The sequence below is a fragment of the Bubalus kerabau genome, chromosome 14, assembly GCF_029407905.1.
Source record: "Bubalus kerabau isolate K-KA32 ecotype Philippines breed swamp buffalo chromosome 14, PCC_UOA_SB_1v2, whole genome shotgun sequence".
Classification (NCBI taxonomy): domain Eukaryota; kingdom Metazoa; phylum Chordata; class Mammalia; order Artiodactyla; family Bovidae; genus Bubalus; species Bubalus kerabau.
Genome location: NC_073637.1, coordinates 35,607,985 through 35,629,297, shown reverse-complemented (window position 1 = coordinate 35,629,297; position 21,313 = coordinate 35,607,985). Strand labels below are relative to the sequence as shown.

Genomic DNA, 21,313 nt, shown 5'->3' with positions numbered 1-21,313 from the left:
CCACCAGGGAAGTGCCTATTATCTGTCATTTAATGCTGCGGGGATACTTAACACATTTAATTTCAATCCGAGTTCTCATCTCTCTGTGACCAGCTTTTGTTTGGAAGTTTTGAGGATATTTTTCATTCAAGGTGTTTTGAAATTTCATAAAGAATGCTCTACCCTGTAGTTTTGTCTTGAGAATGTCACATTCTCAGAGAGACTTTCCCTCTCTGTCCAATCTAAGGCGCTCACTCCCCCCTCATCCTTTATCATATCGCCTCTCTTTAGTTTCCTCATAGCACTTGCCACTGTCTGAAATTCTCTTGTTTACTTGCTTTACTGTTGTCTTTTTTTCTCTAAAATATTAGCTCCTTGAGAACAGTTACTATAGTTGCCTACATAACATTTGCAGCCTCATTCTACAACAGGGCTTCCCTGGCAGCTCAGCTGGTAAAGAATCTGCCTACGATGCTAGAGTCCTAGGTTCAATCCATGGGTTGGGAAGATCCCCTTGAGAAGGGAATGGCTACCCACTCCAGCATTCGGGCCTGGAGAATTTCATGGATGTATAGTCCGTGGGGTCGCAAAGAGTTGGACATGACTGAGTGACTTTCACTAAAAAAAAGCATCTGCAAGAGTGTTTGTTGTATGAGTGAGTGGATGGATGCATGGATGCATGAATGTCTTGGCCTAGGGCTTTGTTCATTCACTGTATTAGATACTCTTGGAACTCTTCTAATCTAACACGTATGTCTTTTTAGTTTTTTTACCTCAGGTAGATTTTCATCAATATCTTTAACTCATTCTCTGCTCTTCATTTTCCCCATATTTTCCAGGGTACCTATTATTCAGATGTTGGAACTTATAGACTGGTTGCCTGTATGTTTAATTTGTTCTGTCATATTTCATATGCTGTTTTCTATGATATTTCTCCAAACCTGATTTTTATTTTTTATATAAACTTTACATTTTGAGAATATTTTTTCTCATTGTTGTATTGTGAGTGTTCCCTTTTCATAACATCCTGATATTATTTTAACAAGAGTAATATCTTCTCAGATCTCTGTGCATATAATTCCAATTTTTTACCTTTGTTTCTTTTTCTTATATTTTATCATTTAATTTTAAATGTCAGTTTTTCTGTTTGTTTACTCTAGGTTTTACAGGTTGACAAGACTCATCTAGCATCATTCAGGTTATATGTCCCCTTCTCTTCCTCACCTCCTTTCATGCAAGAATGAGGGAATTTTATTCTGGGTTGTCTGTATCTAAGGTAGAAGCTTAGCTTTTAACATTTTTTCCTATTTCTTTTGAAGAAGAGCTTTTCGATGAATTTCAGAGCTCTGAAGGCATGTGGGTATGAGAATGGAAAGGCCCACTGATTCAGTTTCTTTCCCTCGGATCTCCACTGAGTCCCATTGTTTTGAGCTTTGTGGTCACTTTTGGCTGCTGTTGGATTTGGGTTCAGAGCTTTGTAGAGATTCCATGGGGCAGGCTGGCTTCTCTCCAAGGTGGTATCTGCTCATTTCACATGCCCCTTTGCTTATCCACTTGATATTTTCACGGAGTCTGGTGTCACTCTTTCCATTTCTCTTTGCAAGCTCGATCCTTTTTCATCATACTTACTTTTAAGTGCTTTCTCGGAAGAGATGGAAGGCAGATTCCATGTCTTATCTGCTTTTAAATTGCAAGTCCCCTCAAGACATCTAAAGCTTTTGCTTAAACCCACATTAGTCTTGCCAATCCTGAATTAACTGATTCTGGACTCCCCAGCACTACTGGGAAAAAAATTATATAATTGTGCTGATTGGCTCCATTACAAATTGATGAGTTCCATTCTTAGCAGGCCCTCATCTTTGCTGAGCAATCCATTTACTTGGCCCTAGTCAGCTTCCTCTCCTATATGCCCCATATTGGTGGTTCCATTTTTAAAAATTTCTTTCTTCAATTTTTACCTTAACCTTACCTTGTTTTTCTTGTCAGACAACCCAGTGTGCCTTATTAGTGAGAAAACTGAGGTCCCAAGGAAGAATTCCTTGAATTTGTCTCCCCTCTTGTTCCTTGGTCAAAGGTAGTCTTATTTTCAAAGGCAAGTACTTGTGCCATCATTTCCTAGCTGTGTGACATTGTAAAAAATAATCTAATATTGTTGACTCTTGGTTTCCTCATATATAAAATGGAATTAATGTCATTCATACCTGGTTGTAAGCATAATTAAAATAAAATACATGTGATGGAAAGAATTAAAATACTGCAGAAGTGTAACAAATGAAAAATCAGTGTTTCCTTCCTCCATCCTCAACCTCCAGTTTTGAAGCATTTAAATATTATAAACAAATGTTTGTAGCTTTGGTTTTGAGGATTATGTACAGGAAGATATTTCCCAGAATCCACCACTTAGTATATGTTGAAAAAAAGTTAGTTTCTTGCCTTTACTCCCTTCCTTTCTAGATTATGCAAAGCAACTTTTTTTTTTTTTCCTTTTTGAAAGATTAATGAATGTCTGGCACCTACCTTTGTGCTGGGACAGTACTTAAATAGTGATGCTGAAATAAGTAAGATGTAAATAAACATTGTAATTATCTAAATCCATGACTTATGGTATACTTCTTCTCATTTAATCTTATTCAACAAAGAGAAACTTGATTAGAGTGCCAGGGGTTGCTGCAAGGGTCCATTCATTCTAGTATTTGTAGCCTGACTTCATCAAAATTTATTAAATTGGTGAAAGAAAACCCCAGTTTCCTTGGAGAATTCCTCCGGTTCCCCAAATACTTCTAGGAAGAGAATTAAAGTTGAATGGGTGATACAGCTGCACAGGTTTGACACTTTCAGAGACTTTGTGTGAAGAATCATGGGGCCCTTTCTCCATACAGGGAATGGGCTACATTTCAACCTCTCCTTGCTCCCTTGGCTGGGTACTTTTGTGCAGTGCACAACATGTTCATCAGTACATGGTTGGCCTGCCTAGTAAAAACAGCTGTGCTTGATTTTGAGCTTGCATGTGGGATTTTTCTCCTTTAAAGCTGATAAAGAGAGAGATGAAGGGAGTGGCAGTGAAGAGAGGAGCCCTTGTTAGACACCTGTTGGGCTCAGGTATGGTGATTGGCAGTTGTACATATCTTTTATATACACTGCTTACAACATCACTTTGCTGTATATGTTATTAGCCACGTTTCAGTTAAAGGCTTAGAGTGTCAATGATTTGCCCAAAGTCATCAGTTAATAATGAGTGGAACAGAATGAAACCCAGGTTATCTGTTTTAGAGTTTTTGTCCTTTCTGAGCAGTACACTGAGGTGCTGTTTTACACTTTGTATTTCATGTAAGCACATATCTAAGTGCACACATCACCTCTTTACTCAGAAAACTGTAGAGAACGCATCCATTCCTGTCAGTAGTGAGCTACTGCATGGCCTTGCCGCATCCTCACTGTGTGAGTGTGGCAGATTAGTCAATCATCTCTGTGCTTGGTTTCCACATCTGTAGGGTGAGGACATGGATAGTATTAACACTGTTGAATTGCTCTGAAGATTGAATAAGGTACTTGGCAAATTCCTTAACCTCTCTGTACCTCAATTTCCTCATAATTAAGGTGGGCTAATATTAGTAACGATCTCTTAGAATTATAGAGATGCTAAAATGGAATAAAACCTACAATAATAAGCAATTGTTAAATAATTCTTTGATGTTATTTTTCTCATTTTAAATATGAGGAGAAAGGGATTCAGAGGGATGAAATAACTTGCTTAAAGTCACACAACTAGAAAATGATTGAGCTAGGATTTGGATTTTGAATGTGATGTTTTTGCTTATTAAACTGTCCAGAAAGAAGAAAAGAAACATAAAGAAGGAAGCACAATATAAAGAGCCAATTCCACTTACTAAGGTTTGTATGACAAGATCCAGGCTCACCAACATGGTGAATTTTCTGACATTAAAGTAGTGAATGACTAACCCAGCTTTGAATTAGCATCGAGTACTCAAGAGATACCTAAGTTCCTGGGATGCAGCTGGGATGTTTTAGGAGGATGAACTTTTCCTGTTGAGCCTAAATGGAGTCACTGTTTCTTTTTTTTTTTGTAGAATAACCTGATGTGTTATTAGTGGTTCCCTTAGAAAATTCAGATTTGATAGCCAAGATGTAGAGACAACCTCAATGGCCCATCAATGGATGAATAAAATGTCATATAAATATTTATAATATATAAATGTCATATACATATAATGGAAAACAATTCGGCCTTTAAAATGAAATTCTGTAATATGCAACAAAATGGATGAATCTTGAGTACATTATGCTAAGTGAAATAAAGGATCAGAGACACAGATATTGTGCAATTCCACTTCAGGAAGTATCTAAAATAGTTAAATTCATAGAATGAAAATGCAGAATAGCGGTTGCCAAGGTCTGGGTAAGGGGGAAATATGGAGTTACTAATCAGTGGAAGCCACATTTCAATAAAGCAAGATGAATAAGCTCTAATGTTGATAATGCCAAAAGGAGGCATGCCCACTTCACTAAATGGCCCTGGACAATCCCTCCCACCGCACAAAACATCAGGTCTCCAATTTCCTTTATCTTCTGAATTTAGAGAGAAGTGTCTTTACAAGGGGATTCCCTAGTAGCTCAGTGGTAAAGAATCTGCCTGCCAAGTAGGAGCATGCGGGTTCACTCCCTGGGTCAGGAAGATCCCCTGGAGAAGGGAATGGCAACCCACTCCAGTATTCTTGCCTGGGAAATCCCATGGACAGAAGAGCCTGGTAGGCTACAGTCCATGGGGTCACAAAAGAGTCAGACACGACTGAGCACTCACTGATGCACACACATCTTTATGAGACAGGCAGACACTGAAAACTGTGCTAAACTCTGGTCCAAATACCTTCGGGTATTTGCTGGTCATTTAAACAGTAATATTAATCTTGTCATTCCATATAGATCCTATTAAAGATTTATTGACTTCCCTTCAAAATAAATCTTCATTTTTCTAAAAACAGTACCGACAAAACATGTAAGTAGGCTCTAGACATCTGCTGTATAACTTTAGTCAACGATTCTGTATTGTACACTTAAAATTTTGTTAAGAGGGTAGATAACTCATGTTAAAAGTGTTCTAACCCCAAGAAGGCAAAATTGAAGGTAAAAAAAAAAATTCAGGTTTGAGAGTGTGATGATTTTTCATCATGAAAGATCCTAGTAGCTCTAGATAGTATTCTGGCCCACTTCTAACTCAAGTAATTACATCTACTTCCCCAGCACACACAATTTCCCTGCAATTTTAATTAAGAAATGGGGTTTGCTTTCCCTCTGTGTCACTGAACTGTGTTTCACACAGGTGTGTCCTAGTCATTTTGTAGCCAAAAGAGTGAAAACTGTAGATTAAGCAATACTTTGTGTGTGTGTGTGCTCACTCAGTCGTGTTGGACTCTGCGACCCCATGGGCTATAGCCCACCAGTTTCCTCTGTCCATGGAGTTCTCTAGGCAAGAATACTGGAGTGGGTTACCATTTCCTACTCCAAAGCAACACTTTATGTAAACACATTGTATAATGTGAGTTACTTGCTCTTCACCTTCAAAAATGTATTCAAGTGAGGTTAAGTCTGATGTCCATGTACAAAATTTTTCAACAGTACTAAGTCTGATAAATCACTTAATAATTCTTGCTTTAGTATCTTTCATCTGTCAGTGTCATCTTTTTGAACTTAAACTAAAGTCTATTATATCATCTTCTGATTTTGAGACTTGAGTTACCGGGCCAGAATTTTTCTAGGGATGATTTCTTGAGTTATGACATAATGAAGAAGCATTTTCTATTTTCTGAGTTCAGCAGTGACTGTTGGATGGAGTGGGTCTACCTGTCCATAGGTCCAAAATCTCAGGGTTTGGGGTATTCTCCTGAAGTTACTTCTCTTAATATGGTTTCATTGTGCCGAGGTTAAGACTATAGAAATTAAATACAGTCTGTTAATTCAGACCTTTGCTGAAAGGTATATTTCATCATCTTTGTCACCACTCCTGAACTTGCCATCCTGCCACTACTTATTTTAAATATTATTATTTAATTGGAGAATAGTTGATTTACAGTGTTGTGCTAATCTCTGCTGTACAGCGAAGTGACTCACTTACACACCTATGCTGCTGCTACTGCTAAGTCGCTTCAGTCGTGTCTGACTCTGTGCAACCCCATAGATGGCAGCCCACCAGGCCCCACCGTCCCTGGGATTCTCCAGGCAAGAACACTGGAGTGGGTTGCCATTTCCTCCTCCAATGCATGAAAGTGAAAAGTGAAAGTGAAGTTGCTCAGTCGTGTCCGACTCTTAGCAACCCCATGGATTGCTGCCTACCAGTCTCCTCCGTCCATGGGATTTTCCAGTGGGGTGCCATTGCCTTCTCCCTACACACCTATAAACATTTTTAAAAGCATTCCTTTCCATTATGGTTTATCACCGGATATTGAATCAGCATAGAGAATAGACTTGTGGTAGCCAAGGTGGGGGGGAGAAGGCAATGGCACCCCACTCCAGTACTCTTGCCTGGAAAATCCCATGGACGGAGGAGCCTGGTAGGCTGCAGTCCATGGGGTCGCACAGAGTCGGACACGACTGAAGTGACTTAGCAGCAGCAGCAGCAGCCAAGGGGGAGGTGGTGGGGGAGGGAAGGACGGGGAGTTAAGGATTAGCAGATGCAAACGATCTTGTACAGAACGGATAAATGACAAGGTCCCACTGTATAGCACAAAGGAGCATATTCAACATACTGCCACTATTTAGATAGTATTATTCTACTACCAGCCCTTGAGTGACTAGCCATTTCTAGTCAGCACATTCCTGATTTCTCTTAATTAAGCCATTCAGACAGTTTAATGCTCTAAAGTTTTTTTTTTTTTTCTACTGCTTTTTTTGGGGGTGCCATTCCAGATCTTTTATCTGTTATAACTAATTTTAAAGGAAATTCCTCAAAAATAGAGAACAGTTTACTTAAAGGATCTTATATATGTCGGTGTATAGGTATATGTATTTCTGGTTATCTTGGCTACTTCTATTATTAGACTTACAGTTAATTTCTAGCTGCAAGTATATGATTTTATCTATTTTTGGCTCTACTTGGGAGATACAAACCAAATTTGTTTTCATTTTAAGAGTATCAAGAGGGTAAAAAATATAGAAGATTTTCTTTCCAGTGAGTTTTTAAATTTTGTGACTGAGATCTAAAGATATCATAGGAACTCTTTAAAACTATATAATATCTGTTTAAGCACACTGAACCTTGAACCTATGACTATTAATAACTCAGGAGTAAATTTGCCATTTATAACCTCATATTAACATAGTCAATAGAGAATGTTTATCATGTAATGTTAGCAGGAAAAACAGAATTTAGAAGACTCTGAACTCATGATAACAATATGTTATTAGCATTAGTTTGTATGCCAACTGAAAAAACAGTGAAAGAAAGTAATATACTAAGTACATAATGGTGGCTGTTTCTGGATTATAGCATAACTGTGTGAGTTTAATTTCGTCTTTCAGTCCTTTTGTATTTTCCAAAATTTCTGCAATGAATATGTATTACTTTAAAAATAAAGGCATTTCAAAACATTATACAGAGGATACATCATTTTATTAAAAATGATTCTGGATTTAAAGAGATGGTTTGTATAAGATGTAGTGTTTTATATGTAAATTTGTAGTTACACCTGGTTTGAATTTGTTAACTATGAAGCCAAAAGAAGCTTTAACAATAAAAAGAATGACTGGGTACAGAAATGGTAACTTTTATGACTATAGTTCTCGGGGAAGTATAAGCTATCCACGTGGATTATCTCATTTTCTTCTGTCTTGATTATGTCTCTCTTGCCTCTTGTAGGCATGAGGGGCATTGACAGCCGTTGACTGTTAGGTTTGGCCCAAGGGTCAGGTGGTCCAGTTGGTAAAGAATGCGCCTTCCAACACAGGAGTCACAAGAGACGTGGGTTCTATCCTTGGGTTGGGAAGATCCCCTGGAGTAGGAAATGACAACCCACTCCAGTATTTGTGCCTGGAAAAATTCCATGAATAGAGGAGCTTGGTGGGCTACAGTCCATGGGGTTGCGAAGAGTCAGACAAGACTGAGCTCATGCGTGCGTGCCCACGCGCGCGCGCGCGCGCACACACACACACACACACACACACACACAGAGTTACTAAATGTTAGGCAGGAAACTGGATCCCCATCCAGTTTTCCAACATTTCTCTGTAGGAATATATAAGAAAATGACATCTTTTTTTTGAAAAGAAAATCATCACGAAGGCCTTTTGTGCTCTTTGCGCTACTTTTATTCCTTCCGGCTTCTGCCCTGTCTGGATAAAGAAAGCACACCAACCTCACAGTGCCTGTTATATGCTAGGAACATGCTGGACCCTGGACATCTATTTACTCATCTAATCTTCCCCAAGAACCCTGGCATTTGGATAGCCTGATCTCTATTACACAAATGAAATCTCTCTAGATTTGTTTGTGGTGCTTGAGAATTGTGGATATGGAGTTGAACCAACTCTTATATTTTGGTCTTGCCACACAGCTTGTGAGATCTTAGTTCCCTGACCAGGGATTAAACCTGTCTTCAGCAGTGAAAGTACAGTGGTCCTAACACTGGACCGCCAGGGAATTCCCTAAACCAGCTCCTTCTGACTCTAATGCTTAGGCACAGCGAGAACTAAGTGCCAGGAAAGCCACAGTAGAGGAAGAAGAAGGAGCAGAACACTCAAGCTAAAGTGTGGCCACTTACACAGAACTGTCATTGTTCAGTCACTCAGGCTGTATGTTGTCATCCTGCTTGTTTGACTTATATGCAGGGTACATCATGTGAAATGCCGGGCTGGATGAAACACAAGCTGGAATCAAGATTGCCAGGAGAAATACCAGTAACTCAGATGACACCACCCTTATGGACTCATGGACTGCAGCACGCCAGGCTACCCTGTCCTTCACCATCGCCCGAAGCTTGCTTAAACTCACGTCCATTGAGTCAGTGATGCCATCCATCCATCTCATCTCTGTCATCCCCTTCTCTTCTGCCTTCAATCTTTCCCAGCATCAGGGTCTTTTCCAATGAGTCAGCTCTTCACATCAGGTGGCCAGCGTATTGGAGCTTCAGCTTCATCGTCAGTCCTTCCAATGAATAGTCAGGATTGATTTCCTTTAGGATTGACTGGTTTGATCTCATTGCAGTCCAAGGGACTCTTAAGTGTTTTCTCCAACACCACAGTTCAAAAGCATCAATTCTTCGGTGCTCAGCCTTCTTAATGGTTGAACTCTCACATCCATTCATGACTACTGGAAAAACCATAGCTTTGACTAGATGGCCTTTGTTGGCAAAGTGATGTCTCTGCTTTTTAATGTGCTGTTTAGCTTTATCATAGCTTTTCTTCCAAGAAGCAAGAATCTTTTAATTTCGTGGCTGCAGTTACCATCTGCAGTGATTTTGGAACCCAAGAAAATAGTCTGTCATTGTTTTCATTGTTTCCCCATCCATTTGCCATGAAGTGATGGAACCAGATGCCATGATCTTGTTTTTTTGAATGTTGAGTTTTAAGCCAAATTTTTTACTCTCTTTTTCATCTTTATCAAGAAGTTCTTTAGTCCCTCTTTGCTTTCTGCCGTAAGGGTGGTGTCATCTGAGTTACTGATATTTCTCCCAGCAATCTTGATTCCAGCTTGTGTTTCATCCAGCCCAGCATTTCACATGATGTACCCTGCATATAAGTTAAACAAGCAGGATGACAATATACAGCCTTGACGTGCTCCTTTCCCAGTTTGGAACCAGTCTGTTGTTCCATGTCTGGTTCTAACTATTGCTTCTTGATGTGCATACAGGTTTCTCAGGAGGCAGAATTCGTTGTGATCCACACAGTCAAAGGCTTTGGCATAGTCAAAGAAGCAGAAGTAGATGTTTTTTTCTGGAGCTCTCCTGCTTTTTCTTTGATCCAATGGATGTTGGCAACTGATCTCTGATTCCTCTGCCTTTTCTAAATTCAGCTTGAACATCTGGAAGTTCTCAGTTCACATAGTGTTGAAGCCTGGCTTGGAGAATTTTGAGCATTACTTTGCTGGAGTGTGAAATGAGTGCAATTGTGTGGTAGTTTGAACATTCCTGACATTGCCTTTTTTTGGGATTGAAATGAAAACTGACCTTTTCCAGTCCTGTGGTCACTGCTGAGTTTTCCAAATTTGCTGGCATATTGAGTTGCAGCACTTTCACAGCATCATCTTGTAGGATTTGAAATAGCTCAGCTGGAATTCCATCACCTTCACAAGCTTTGTTCATAGTGATTCTTCCTGAGCTCACTTGACTTTGGACTCCAGGCTGTCTGGCTCTAGGTGAGTGATCAGACCATCATGATTGTCTGGGTCATGATGATTTTTTTTTTATATAGCTCTTCTGTGTATTCTTGCCACCTGTTTTTAATACCTTCTGCCTTTGTTAGGTCCATACCATTTCTGTCCTTTATTGTGCACATCTTTGCATGAAATGTTCCCTTGGTGTCTCTAATTTCCTTGAAGATATCTCTAGTCTTTACCATTCTTTTTTCCCTCTCTATTTCTTGCATTGATCACTTAGGAAGGCTTTCTTATTTCTTCTTGCTATTCTTTGGAACTCTGAATTCATATGGGTATATCTTTCCTTTTCTCCTTGGCCCGCTGCTTTCATTAAATCACTGTCTGTTTTATTGTTGTACGTGTGTGCTCAGTCGCTTGGTCATGAATGACTCTTTGCAACCTCATGGACTATATAGCCTGCCAGGCTTCTCTGTCCATGGAATTTTTCAGGCAAGAATACTGGAGTGGATTGCCATTTTCTTCTCCAGGGAATCTTCCCGACCCAGGGATTGAACCCATGTCTCTGGCATCTCCTGTACTGGCAGGCAGATTCTTTACCCCTGAGCCACCTGGGAAGACATTCATTGTTGTATATTACTGTAAATAAGCATCGATCCTTAAGCAGTTGATTTAATGAAGATTAGGCAGCACGCTTGCTCTTCTTTCCTGTTTTATGTTCATTTTAGTCTCCCTGTGGCTAGTTTTCCTAAGGCTAGTTTTCTTAAAGCTTCAATGATGGTAGGGCATGTCATTATACCTCTCATAGTTTCCTAGGCTTTGAAATTAGTCTGTTATCTTAGTTAACCTCAGAAACTCCTCCCATCGCTCTAATTCTATTATTCCATGATTTTTATAGTAATGTGTCATGTGTGACTCAGGTTTCCAGCTTGGACCATGCAGTTATAAGGCATTTGTTAGTGAGTCCTTGTTCCTGGCATGGAAAGAACACTTACATGGACCTTGAGTTAACATGAGCCTCTTGCTTGCAAGGCTGACTTGTCGGAGATTTTTTTGCTTACTGGAAAGGTGATACCGTCCCTTTGCACAAGGATGAGTGTGGATCCTGCATTGTGTTCTCCCAGGACAGGCACAGCTCAGCTAATAAGAGGTTGCTTGTTGTGACTCAGATTTCAACACTTGCACTATTATTATAATCCAGTCTGTCTTCTGGAGCCTAAGTTATAGTGAAATAAGACATTATTATTCTTTCTTTTTAAAAGTAATTCATTTATGGCTGTGCAGGGTCTTCATTGCTATGCATGGGCTTTCTCTGCTTGTGCCGAGCAGGGGCTACTCTCTGGTTGTGATGTGTGGGCTTCTCATTGCTGTAGCTTCTCTTATTGAGGAGCAGGGGCTTCAATAATCGCTGGCAGGGGCTCTTTCACTTTTCACTTTCATGCATTGGAGAAGGAAATGGCAACCCACTCCAGTGTTCTTGCCTGGAGAATCCCAGGGATGGGGGAGCCTGGTGGGCTGCCGTCTATGGGGTCGCACAGAGTCGGACACGACTGAAGTGACTTAGCAGCAGCAGCAGCAGCTCAGTGGTTGCGGCTCCTGGGCTCTAGAGCACAGGCTCGATAGTTGTGGCCGACGGACTTACTTGCTCCACAACATGTGGGATCTTCCCGGGTCAGTAATCAAACTCGTTTCTCCTGCACTGGCAGAAAGAAAGTGAAAGTGTTAGTCTCTCAGTTGTGTCTGACTCTTTGCTACCCCTTTGTAGCCTGCCAGGCTCCTCTGTCCATGGAATTCTCCAGGCAAGAATACTGGAGTGGGTTGCCATTCCCTTCTCTAGGGGATCTTCCTAACCCAGGGATCAAACCCAGGTCTCCCTCATTGCAGGCAGATTCTTTACCCTCTGAGTTATCAGGAAAGCCTGACAGTATTATTCTTAAAAATAATTTTTTTAATCAGTGCAGTGTAAAGGATTAACTGTGTCAGCATCTTTCTTTGTGCCGCTATGGCCTTTCCCACTGCTTTTATATTTGTTGTTTCTTTTGATTTTGTTAAAACTTTTGATACTCCATCATTTCTTTGTATCAGACATCATGGTCTCAAGAGAAGAGCAAGTGTACCCAAGGGTGACTTGGGACTGTGCCTTTGTTTCCAGAACTCAGGAAATCTTTTGCCTTCCTGTCATCATGTGTATTGACATTCTCTTTAGATTCCTTTCTCTTGAGTGAACATACCCACAAAGGAGAGGTATTTGGAATCTGTGGCTGTCATAAATGAATACAAAGCATGCTGTTAATAAGAAATTCCTTGTGACTTCTAAATAGGCATAGTAATAACCCTATTGTATGTATTTGAAGCCTGTCATTTTTAGTGACTATGCATGCAGGCATATAAATTCCTTTTATTTGATCATGGCTTGCAATTTGGTTCTTGAAGAACTAGTGAAGAGTAATGCACAAAGAATATGTTTTATGTGATGGCAGTTAAAATAGCACGAAGCAGCCTCATAGTGAATCATCTGGCCTCCTTGGACATCCATTTCATCATCCATGAAATGTGGAAATAGGTCTAGAACAGAGTTTCTCCGATCTGTATACAGTACTGAGATTTGGGTTAGTTTATTCTTTCTTGTGGGGCAAGGACTGTTCTGGGTATTGTGGGGCTCTTTATATATATCTATATATTTAGATAGAGGGCAAGAGGAGAAGGGGATGATGGAGGATGAGATGGTTGGATGGCATCACTGACTCAATGGACATGGGTTTGGGCGGACTCCAGGAGTTGGTGATGGACAGGGAGGCCTGCATGCTGTGGTTCATGGGATCGCAAAGAGTCGGACGCGACTGAGTGACTGAACTGAAATGAACTGATATACATATTTAAGATTTCTTTGATGTGGGCCATTTTTAAAGTCTTTGTTGAATTTGTTACACTATTGCTTCTGTTTTATGCTTTGGTTTTTTTTGACCCCAAGGCATGTGGGATCTTAGTTCCCCAACCAGGGATCGAACCCACCACCCCGGCACTGGAAGGTGAAGCCTTAACCACTGGACCACCAGGGAAGGCCCCTATCGGACGTTTAGAAGCAACCCTGGCCCCTACCCACTAGATGTCAGTAGCACCCCTTTTGTTCTGATGAACAAAAATGTCTCCTGACACTGCCAAAATTGCCCCTGTGGAGAACTACTGGTTTAGAATCACCTTTTAAAGGTATATTCAAACAGTCAAATGGTATGATTCAAAATATCAAGCATTATGGCATTGTGAACATAATAATTACGAGTGCTAAGTCGCTTCAGTTTTGTCTGACTCTTTGCAACCCTATGGACTATAGCCCACTAGGCTCCTCTGCCCATGGGACTCTCCAGCTAAAAATACTGGCATGGGTTGCCATTTCCTCCTCCAGGGCATCTTCTTGACTCAGGGATCAAGCCTGTGTCTCTTATGTCTCCTGCACTGGCAGGCGGGTTCTTTACCACTAGCGCCACCTGGGAAGCCCAATAATTATGAGTCTTGTGATAAAAATTACTTCAGGGGAGGGATGGGAATGACCAGAGTTTATTTTACTTTTCCCTCTTGGGAAGGCTTTCCTGATAAAATTTAAATATTGCTATGAGTTTGTTCCTTTTGTTCAAATTTGATGACTCAGTTATTGAGGTGTGAGGGAGGCTACAGGAGAAAAGCTTTCAAACAAACAACAGGAGGCTTCTGGATGAATGGTTTCTGAACATAGTCATTAAAGGTAAATCCTAGCACATGACTGACACTCCTAAATATCTGTTGAATGAATGGATGATGAGTAGTTGGACAGGTGAATGAAATCTGCCATTTCCAGCTCATGTGGCTTTAGGAACAGTATTTCATGAGTGACACCTAAAAACGGTGGCTTCAAAAGCAAAGGAAGGAGGTCATTGGATGTGAGAACTCAGAGCCCCTTCATCCTTCCATGGGTTCCCTCTAGGCACCTGCCGGCCTCTGCCATTCCTTAGCCATCTCCTTCCGCTTCTCCCTCTGGCCCTATATATCCTTACTTGACTTTTTTGCCCTTTTCTGTTTCTTGCCTGAACTGATTTTATTTGTGTTTTCCACATTGCATCATTTCTTTGAATCAGAAATCATGATCTCATGAGAAAATAGAACCTATTGTGTTTGCCTGTGAGTCCACATCTGCTCATTCTTTTCTTAACGCTTTTGGCAGGGCTGGGTCTTCACTGCTGTGTGTGGGCTCTCTAGTTTCGGGGGCGGGGGCTACCCTCTAGTGGCAGTGTATGGGCTTCTCTTGTTGAGGAGCGTGGGCTCGAGGGCACATAGACTCAGTAGTTGTGGCTGCACAGGCTTTGTTGCCCCTCGGCTTGTGGAATCTTCTCAGACCAGGGATCAAACCCATGTCCCATGCACTGGCAGGCGGATTCTTAACCAGTGGACCACGAGGGAAGTCCCACATCTGGGCATTCTTGAGGGAAGGAGAGTTTAATTGTTCTTCTCTGGTTGTCTGAATCAAACCAGTGCTCTGATTCCTGATGGTCTTAAAAAAACCCACCTTCTTTTGATATTCTAGAGTCCCTTGTCTTTATTCCAGAGCAAAGGCTTTTGGTCAAAGGAACTTGTGTTGACAGCCCTGACTGATGGATTCCATATTAGTGTCCTCATCACAATATTATTAATTTGGCACAAAAATATTTCTTCCATTTTACAGTTAAAGAAATTGAGGCCTCAATTTGTTACGATATAGAGCCAAGTGTCTGCAGTGAGTGAGTAGTTCTATGAAGGTTAGAACTTCTGAGCTCAGATTACCAAGATGGACGGTGGAATTGAGGCACGATAAATAATATGATACTAAGTCTGTAGTATGGGAAAATTGAAAAATGTTTTCTTTCTGTTCTGTTTTAAAGTCACAAAAATAATTATCTAGGGTGCTACTTCCTGGTACCATAGCTTTGATTTCATGGGGACATATTCTCTAAAACGGACACCTTACTTAACATCAAGAACTGTCCTGTGAATTTTATTTTGCAAACGTTAACGGCTCATGATCTGCTTTTCTCTCTTAGACCTTCTCTGACCATGCCACATAGGAATCTGACAGGAAGCTGCAATGTTAACTGTGGTTGTAAAACACATGAATATGAGCCAGTCTGTGGATCGGATGGAATTACATACTTTAACCCTTGTCTGGCTGGCTGTGTTAATAGTGGGAATGTGAGCACCGGGGTGAGTATATTTCTCAAGCTCCTGTAGTGTTGTTGGACTTTGTATGCAAACAGAAGGCTTCAAACTCCCTTTTCCAAAAACTTCAAATAAGATACAGGATATTTTCTGTCAAGGGCTTTCCAGGTGGCTCAGTGGGTAAAGAATCCTCCTTCGATGCAGGAGGCACAGGAGGTGCAGGTTTGATTCTTGAGTCAGGAAGATCCCCTGGAGGAGGGCATGGCAACCCACTCAGTATTCTTGCCTGGAGAATCCCATGGACAGAGGAGCCTGGCAGGCCATAGTCCCTGGGGTCGAAAAGAGTTGGACACGACTAAGCAACTGAGCATGAATGCACATGTGCTTCTGTCAAAAACCCGGAGGAAAGGAAATTATGCAATAAATACTATTATTTTATTTCCCAGGGATAATTGGAGTTTTTGAATATTGTGATCTGATTCCACATCATTCCCCTCTAGTGACTTCCTGTGCCAACCCAGTGAAACTTGATAAGGTCGAGTGCTGGATGTCTCCTCTGCTACCCCAACAGGGCCCTTGTGATGACGGATGTGAAGGTCGAGATGACCATACTCTGTGCTGCTAGAAGAGAACAGGAGAGCACCTCCCCTGCTCAGAGCCTGTGAACATGGGCAGCAGCCATTTTTCATAGACTATCAATTCAGATTTTTTTTTTAAACGTTCAGAGTAAAGTTATTTCTGTCAGTTCAAGAATAGGCTATTTTGAGAATTCACTTTCCCGTGAATTATAAATAGGCAGTAATACTGTGGGAGAAGGTTTTCATATTCTACTCCGTTCTTTATTGAGCCTGGTTCCGTTCTTTGCATAATAACAGACTGTAGGTGGCTGCTTTCATTGAAAGGTTGAGGTGCCTTTGTTTGTTCTGTGCAGGTGATATGGGACTGCGTGTCTTGGGGATGTCATATTTGATCTGTGGGTTTTAAACTATGGTGATGAATTGAGATTCCTCTTGCTGGCTTCTCATTATATAACTGGTGAGCTGCAGGGTGTGACTGAATTGAAAGGGACAGTGAGACCTGCTCTTCAAATGAGGGCCACAGACCAGAGGACTCACTCGCCCCTGGGGAAGGACTTAGCCACTGAGTCCTCTGGTCTGTGGTCCTCATTCATACAAAGAGGCCCACAGTCCTTGGAGCACAGGTGGCCACGCAGCTCCCCACCTTCGTACTTGTGCCTCCTGCTTCTCTGGGTGGCTGAGAGGTCACAATGACAGTGAGCTCAGCTGATGTCCATTCAGTAAAAGCAGCATAATAGAAAGGTCCATTGGCTGTTTTGTTTGAGACATCTTTTGAGTCCCTTGAATTAGCTGGTTTCAAATGAAATAGCCAGTGATACATTCACTAGGGTTGGTACTGAAGTTGTTACAGTTGCATTGTGAATTCTCTGCATTTATTTAACAGATATTTACATTTGATCCTACACTGTTTCAGGGTTTTGCTAAGCACTCTGGTGAGCACAAATGAAAATAAGGTTTAGTTCCTGTTTTCGAGGGGCTTCTGTGTTTGGAGAGCCCAAGAATGAACATCTATTGAAGCAGCATCTGATTTATGACCCAAAATGAGGATATGGAACATAGCTGTGCTTATGCAGTTGCATCAGACTCTTTGCAAGTCCATGGACTGTAGCCCGCCAGGCTTCTCTGTCCCTGGGATTTTCCAGGCAAGAATACCAGAGTGGGTTGCCATTTCCTACTCCAGGGGACCTTCCCAACCCAGGGATTGAACCTCAGTGTCCTGCATTGGCAGGTGGATTCTTTACCACCTTGCCACCTGGGAAGCTCTTATGGAACATGAATAGTACAGAATTGAGTATTGAAGGCTTCTGATCAAAGTTTAAACAACCCTGAGCAGCAGATTTTGATGTTGTTAGATGCACTTTTTGAATCCTTGCTGTTAAAATGAGGAAGATATTTTCTTCTCTTTTTCTTTTTTGGGCTGTGCTGCACAACTTGTGGGACCTCAGTTCCCTGATCAGGGAGTGAACCCAGGCTGCGACAGTGAAAGCCTGGAATCCTAACCACTAGGCCACCAGAGAAGTCCCAGAAGATACTTTCAATGAACTATTCTGCATATTTTTAAATGCTAGAGTGATTTTAGAGCCTTTTAACTCTGACTGTTCGTATGCTGAATTTTGCTTTTGATCGTCATCCAACTGATCTTTATTATCACTTAGATGCGAAACTACACAGAATGCACCTGTGTCCAGAGCCGCCAGGTGATCACGCCACCCACAGTGGGACAGCGCAGCCAGCTCCGAGTGGTTATCGTCAAGACGTACCTCAATGAGAACGGCTACGCTGTGTCCGGGAAGTGTAAACGGTCCTGTAACACCCTCATCCCATTCTTAGTTTTTCTGTTCATAGTGACCTTCATCACAGCATGTGCCCAACCGTCAGCCATCATAGTAACACTCAGGTGAGGACGGCGTTCAACATCTAGGTTGGGTTATACACTCAGAATTGCCAGAATTTTTATTCCAGACTGGGGACTGATGTGGTAAAGTGGTGATGAAAGCAAAATGAGATTGTGTAGGAAAGTGCTTCAGACATTTACCTGGTGAACTTAAGAGCAGGGAGTTTTCCCATGTCAGGAAGGGAAAGGAAAATGGTAACATTTCATTGAGCATCCCAGATGGCTCAGTGGTAAAGAATCTGCCTGCCAGTGCAGGAGACATGGATTAGATCCCTGGGTCGGGAAGATCCCCTGGAGAAGGAAATGGCAACCCACTCTGGTATTCTTGCCTGAGAAATCCCATGGACAGAGGAACCTGGTGGGCTGCAGTCCATGGGGTCGCAAAAGAGTCGGTCATGACTTAGCAACTAAACAACAGCAGCATTTCATACTCCAGGACTTTTTTTATTTAGAGGAATTATGTCCCCATAGTTCAGTGAAACTTTGTTTGGATGCCTTTATGTCCTGAAGTCTCTTCGGAAAGGTTCAAGTTCAGGAGCTGAAAGCTATGACTGTGTTAGCTACAAGAAGCCTGGCCTGAGAGGAGGTGACAAGTCATTTGGTGAAGTCACTAAATCGTACATACAGCTAAGAATATTCTCCCTGACCTTGTGGGTAGTTAATACCTCCAGGATCAGTGACCGTTGTTGCTGGGCTTGCAATTCCAAATGCTTATTTCATTAATTTCACTATCATATGACATTTTGGCATTGAATCAAGGAAAGGGCAGACTAGGAAATGTAATTTTAAGTTGTTCATGCTGTGCTTTCTTTGCCATATTATACATCCCATTTGTGTCTGTGTGTGGTGTTTTTTTTTTTTAACTTCTGAGAGAGAATGTGGAGGTTACCTTAATGGAGGCTCTATTTAAAATGTTGACACCAACACATTCGAATCAGAGTGTTGGTATTTGAGGTAAAGATGGCCATAGACCAAGGAAGGGAGTGGACAGTGTGGTGAAGAGATGAAAGCATGGCCACAGCAGCTTTAGGGGGACTGGGATGCAGGGGGATGAAGGAAGGAGGGGTGTCAGTCTCCACAGTCTCCCTTTTGTGCCCTCCCTGGGCTCCTTGGTAACCCAGGATGCTGGCTTCTGGTGGGATGCATCTGCTGAGATGTCTTTCTTAGCAGGGAGCTTGGGCTGCTTGCCTGCCAGTTCTGCATAGTCTGGCTTCCCTTCTATGGGATGCTGAGTTAGATGTTGCTCAGCTTATGAGTTCCTTGACGGCAAGATAACAAATGGTACCCAGGAGTCCCACTGGTCCCATTGGTTTGGGACCAATCCTCAGATCCTCAGTCAGCAGATACTTACAGAGTAACGACAGTGAGTACCACACTGGGGGAATTGCTGTGAGCAAATAAAGAAATTAGGGGAAAAGATGACAAGTACACTGGTCCTTGGGAATTTCACATTGCATACTGAGAACCCCATGTGTATGGGCTAGAAAGGATAAAGTACTTCATCATGAAAAAAATGGGAATCATTACTAATCTAATACTTTGAACTTTAATTCTACAAGAGATGTTAAATAACCAGAAAAGAGGTGCCTGTTTAGTAATGTTTAAACATGGCAGATCATCAGTTGTCTTCTAACCCAAAACTTCAGAAAAGGAGACATTTAATCTTTGCTAAGTACATCATCAATAGACTCCAATCATCCTGCGATGTGGGATTTACTTGAAACTCAAGTTTTAGGAAAAGAAGAAAAAGTGAGGTGACGGGGAAGGATTCATTCTGTTTCTAACTTTTGACTTATTTCCAATACATTTTGGGACTGTTAGAAAAAAACCTTTTTTCTCTATATTTTTCCTTGAGAAATTGTAGAAGTAAATTTCAGTGTGCCATTCTGGAAAGTGCAGGCAAACAGAAAAAGAATGCAATAGTTAGGATTATAAATTTTTTTTAAAGAGTTGATTTTGCAAGCTCAGAGCTGCTTCTGTAGTTTCAGCCCTGAACCTTTGTCCTTCCACCTGTTATTTACACAAAAAGTGGAGTTAATCAGAGTTCTTTGGAGTCTTCACTGGGTAGACCTTTATTCAGTGATGTAGCGATAAGCCATCTTGTTCAACTATTGTTAGTAACTTCTAGCGAAATCAATGTTTTGGCCCATTATCTATGTGGTCCCTGGCCCTGCAGCTAAGCAGGTTTGACTTGACATTCATTTTCTTGAGGCCCTTGTTCTAAAATATTTCTTTCCCTTCTTTGTAGGTCTGTAAAAGATGAAGAGAGGCCTTTTGCCCTGGGAATGCAGTTTGTTTTATTGAGAACACTTGGTATGTTCCCAAATTTCCCACATTGCCTTTTAGTTCCTCTTTGCAGATGCCAAATTTTCACTGTCCTTTAAAAAATGTCAAGTCAGATCATTTGTTACCATTCGTACTAGCTAGGAGTTTACATGTTAGTGGGCAGGCGCAACTTCCTCATTTTCTGATTTGAACCAAAAGCTGACCAACTCTGTTGCTGATGAAACAAAACAAAACTGATTTTGATCGGTTTCTCTTTCACTCTGAGTAGGCACTTGGACTAAATTCCCCAGAGTTTTGTACAGTAAGAAATCCTGAACCAAGAAACTGTTGTGGGCTTACAGTCCTGGTGTTTCTGTCCCTTTTGTGACTTTGTAACATGAAAATGATGGGAATTAGTGCTTACTTTGTGTGTATGTGTGTCCGAAAATTTCAGTTCCTTATTTCTTTCTAGTAATTGTACTGGACTGGGTAAAGAGTATGCTGATCAGACTTTCTGAGGAACAGAAATAAAAAATTCTAAATGGAAAAAAGATGTCCTAATTGATATATAGGGACTAAGCTTTACTTAGTGGCTCAGTGCTAAAGAATCCACCTGCCAATGCAGGAAACACGGGTTCGATCCCTGGATTGGGAAGATCCCCTGGAGGAGAAAATGGCAACCCACTCCAGTACTCTTGCCTGGAAAATTCCATGGACAGAAGAGCCTGGTGGGCTGCAGTCCATGGGGTCGAAAAGAGTCAAACAGGACAGCGACTAAACAGCAGCAAGATTTCTTTTGAACAGAGAAACTTGTTAGCGCTGTGTCAATGTGGTAAGTCACAGAGTTTATTTGGACTCAAAGAACATCCTTCTGACTTCTACAAACATTGCATCACCTGTGATATCTTGGGAGAGTGACTGGGGAGCAGTGTGTCTGACTTCAGTATATTTTTATATGACTTCCTTATTGTCAAGAATATTGTTTTCTTTCTTAAGGGGCAGTCTGTCATTTTCTTCAGCTGTTATTTTCCTCAGTAATCAGTATCATCATCCACAGGACAAAAAAAAAATTTTTTTTAATTCAAACTGCTTATTTCAGTTTTGAAGGGTGAA

The 21,313-nt window shown here is 41.3% G+C and overlaps 1 protein-coding gene across 3 annotated transcripts in view; it reads left to right on the top strand.

Moving 5' to 3' along the window:
* The window catches only part of SLCO5A1 (solute carrier organic anion transporter family member 5A1), a 215,610-nt gene that overhangs the window by 185,004 nt on the left and 9,293 nt on the right, over positions 1-21,313 (top strand). For all 3 annotated transcript variants that reach the window (XM_055546211.1, XM_055546213.1, XM_055546210.1), the window contains 3 exons: positions 15,349-15,508; positions 17,697-17,938; positions 20,184-20,248. In XM_055546211.1, the coding sequence (XP_055402186.1) occupies positions 15,349-15,508; positions 17,697-17,938; positions 20,184-20,248 (467 nt within the window). The remainder of the gene's footprint in view (positions 1-15,348; positions 15,509-17,696; positions 17,939-20,183; positions 20,249-21,313) is intronic.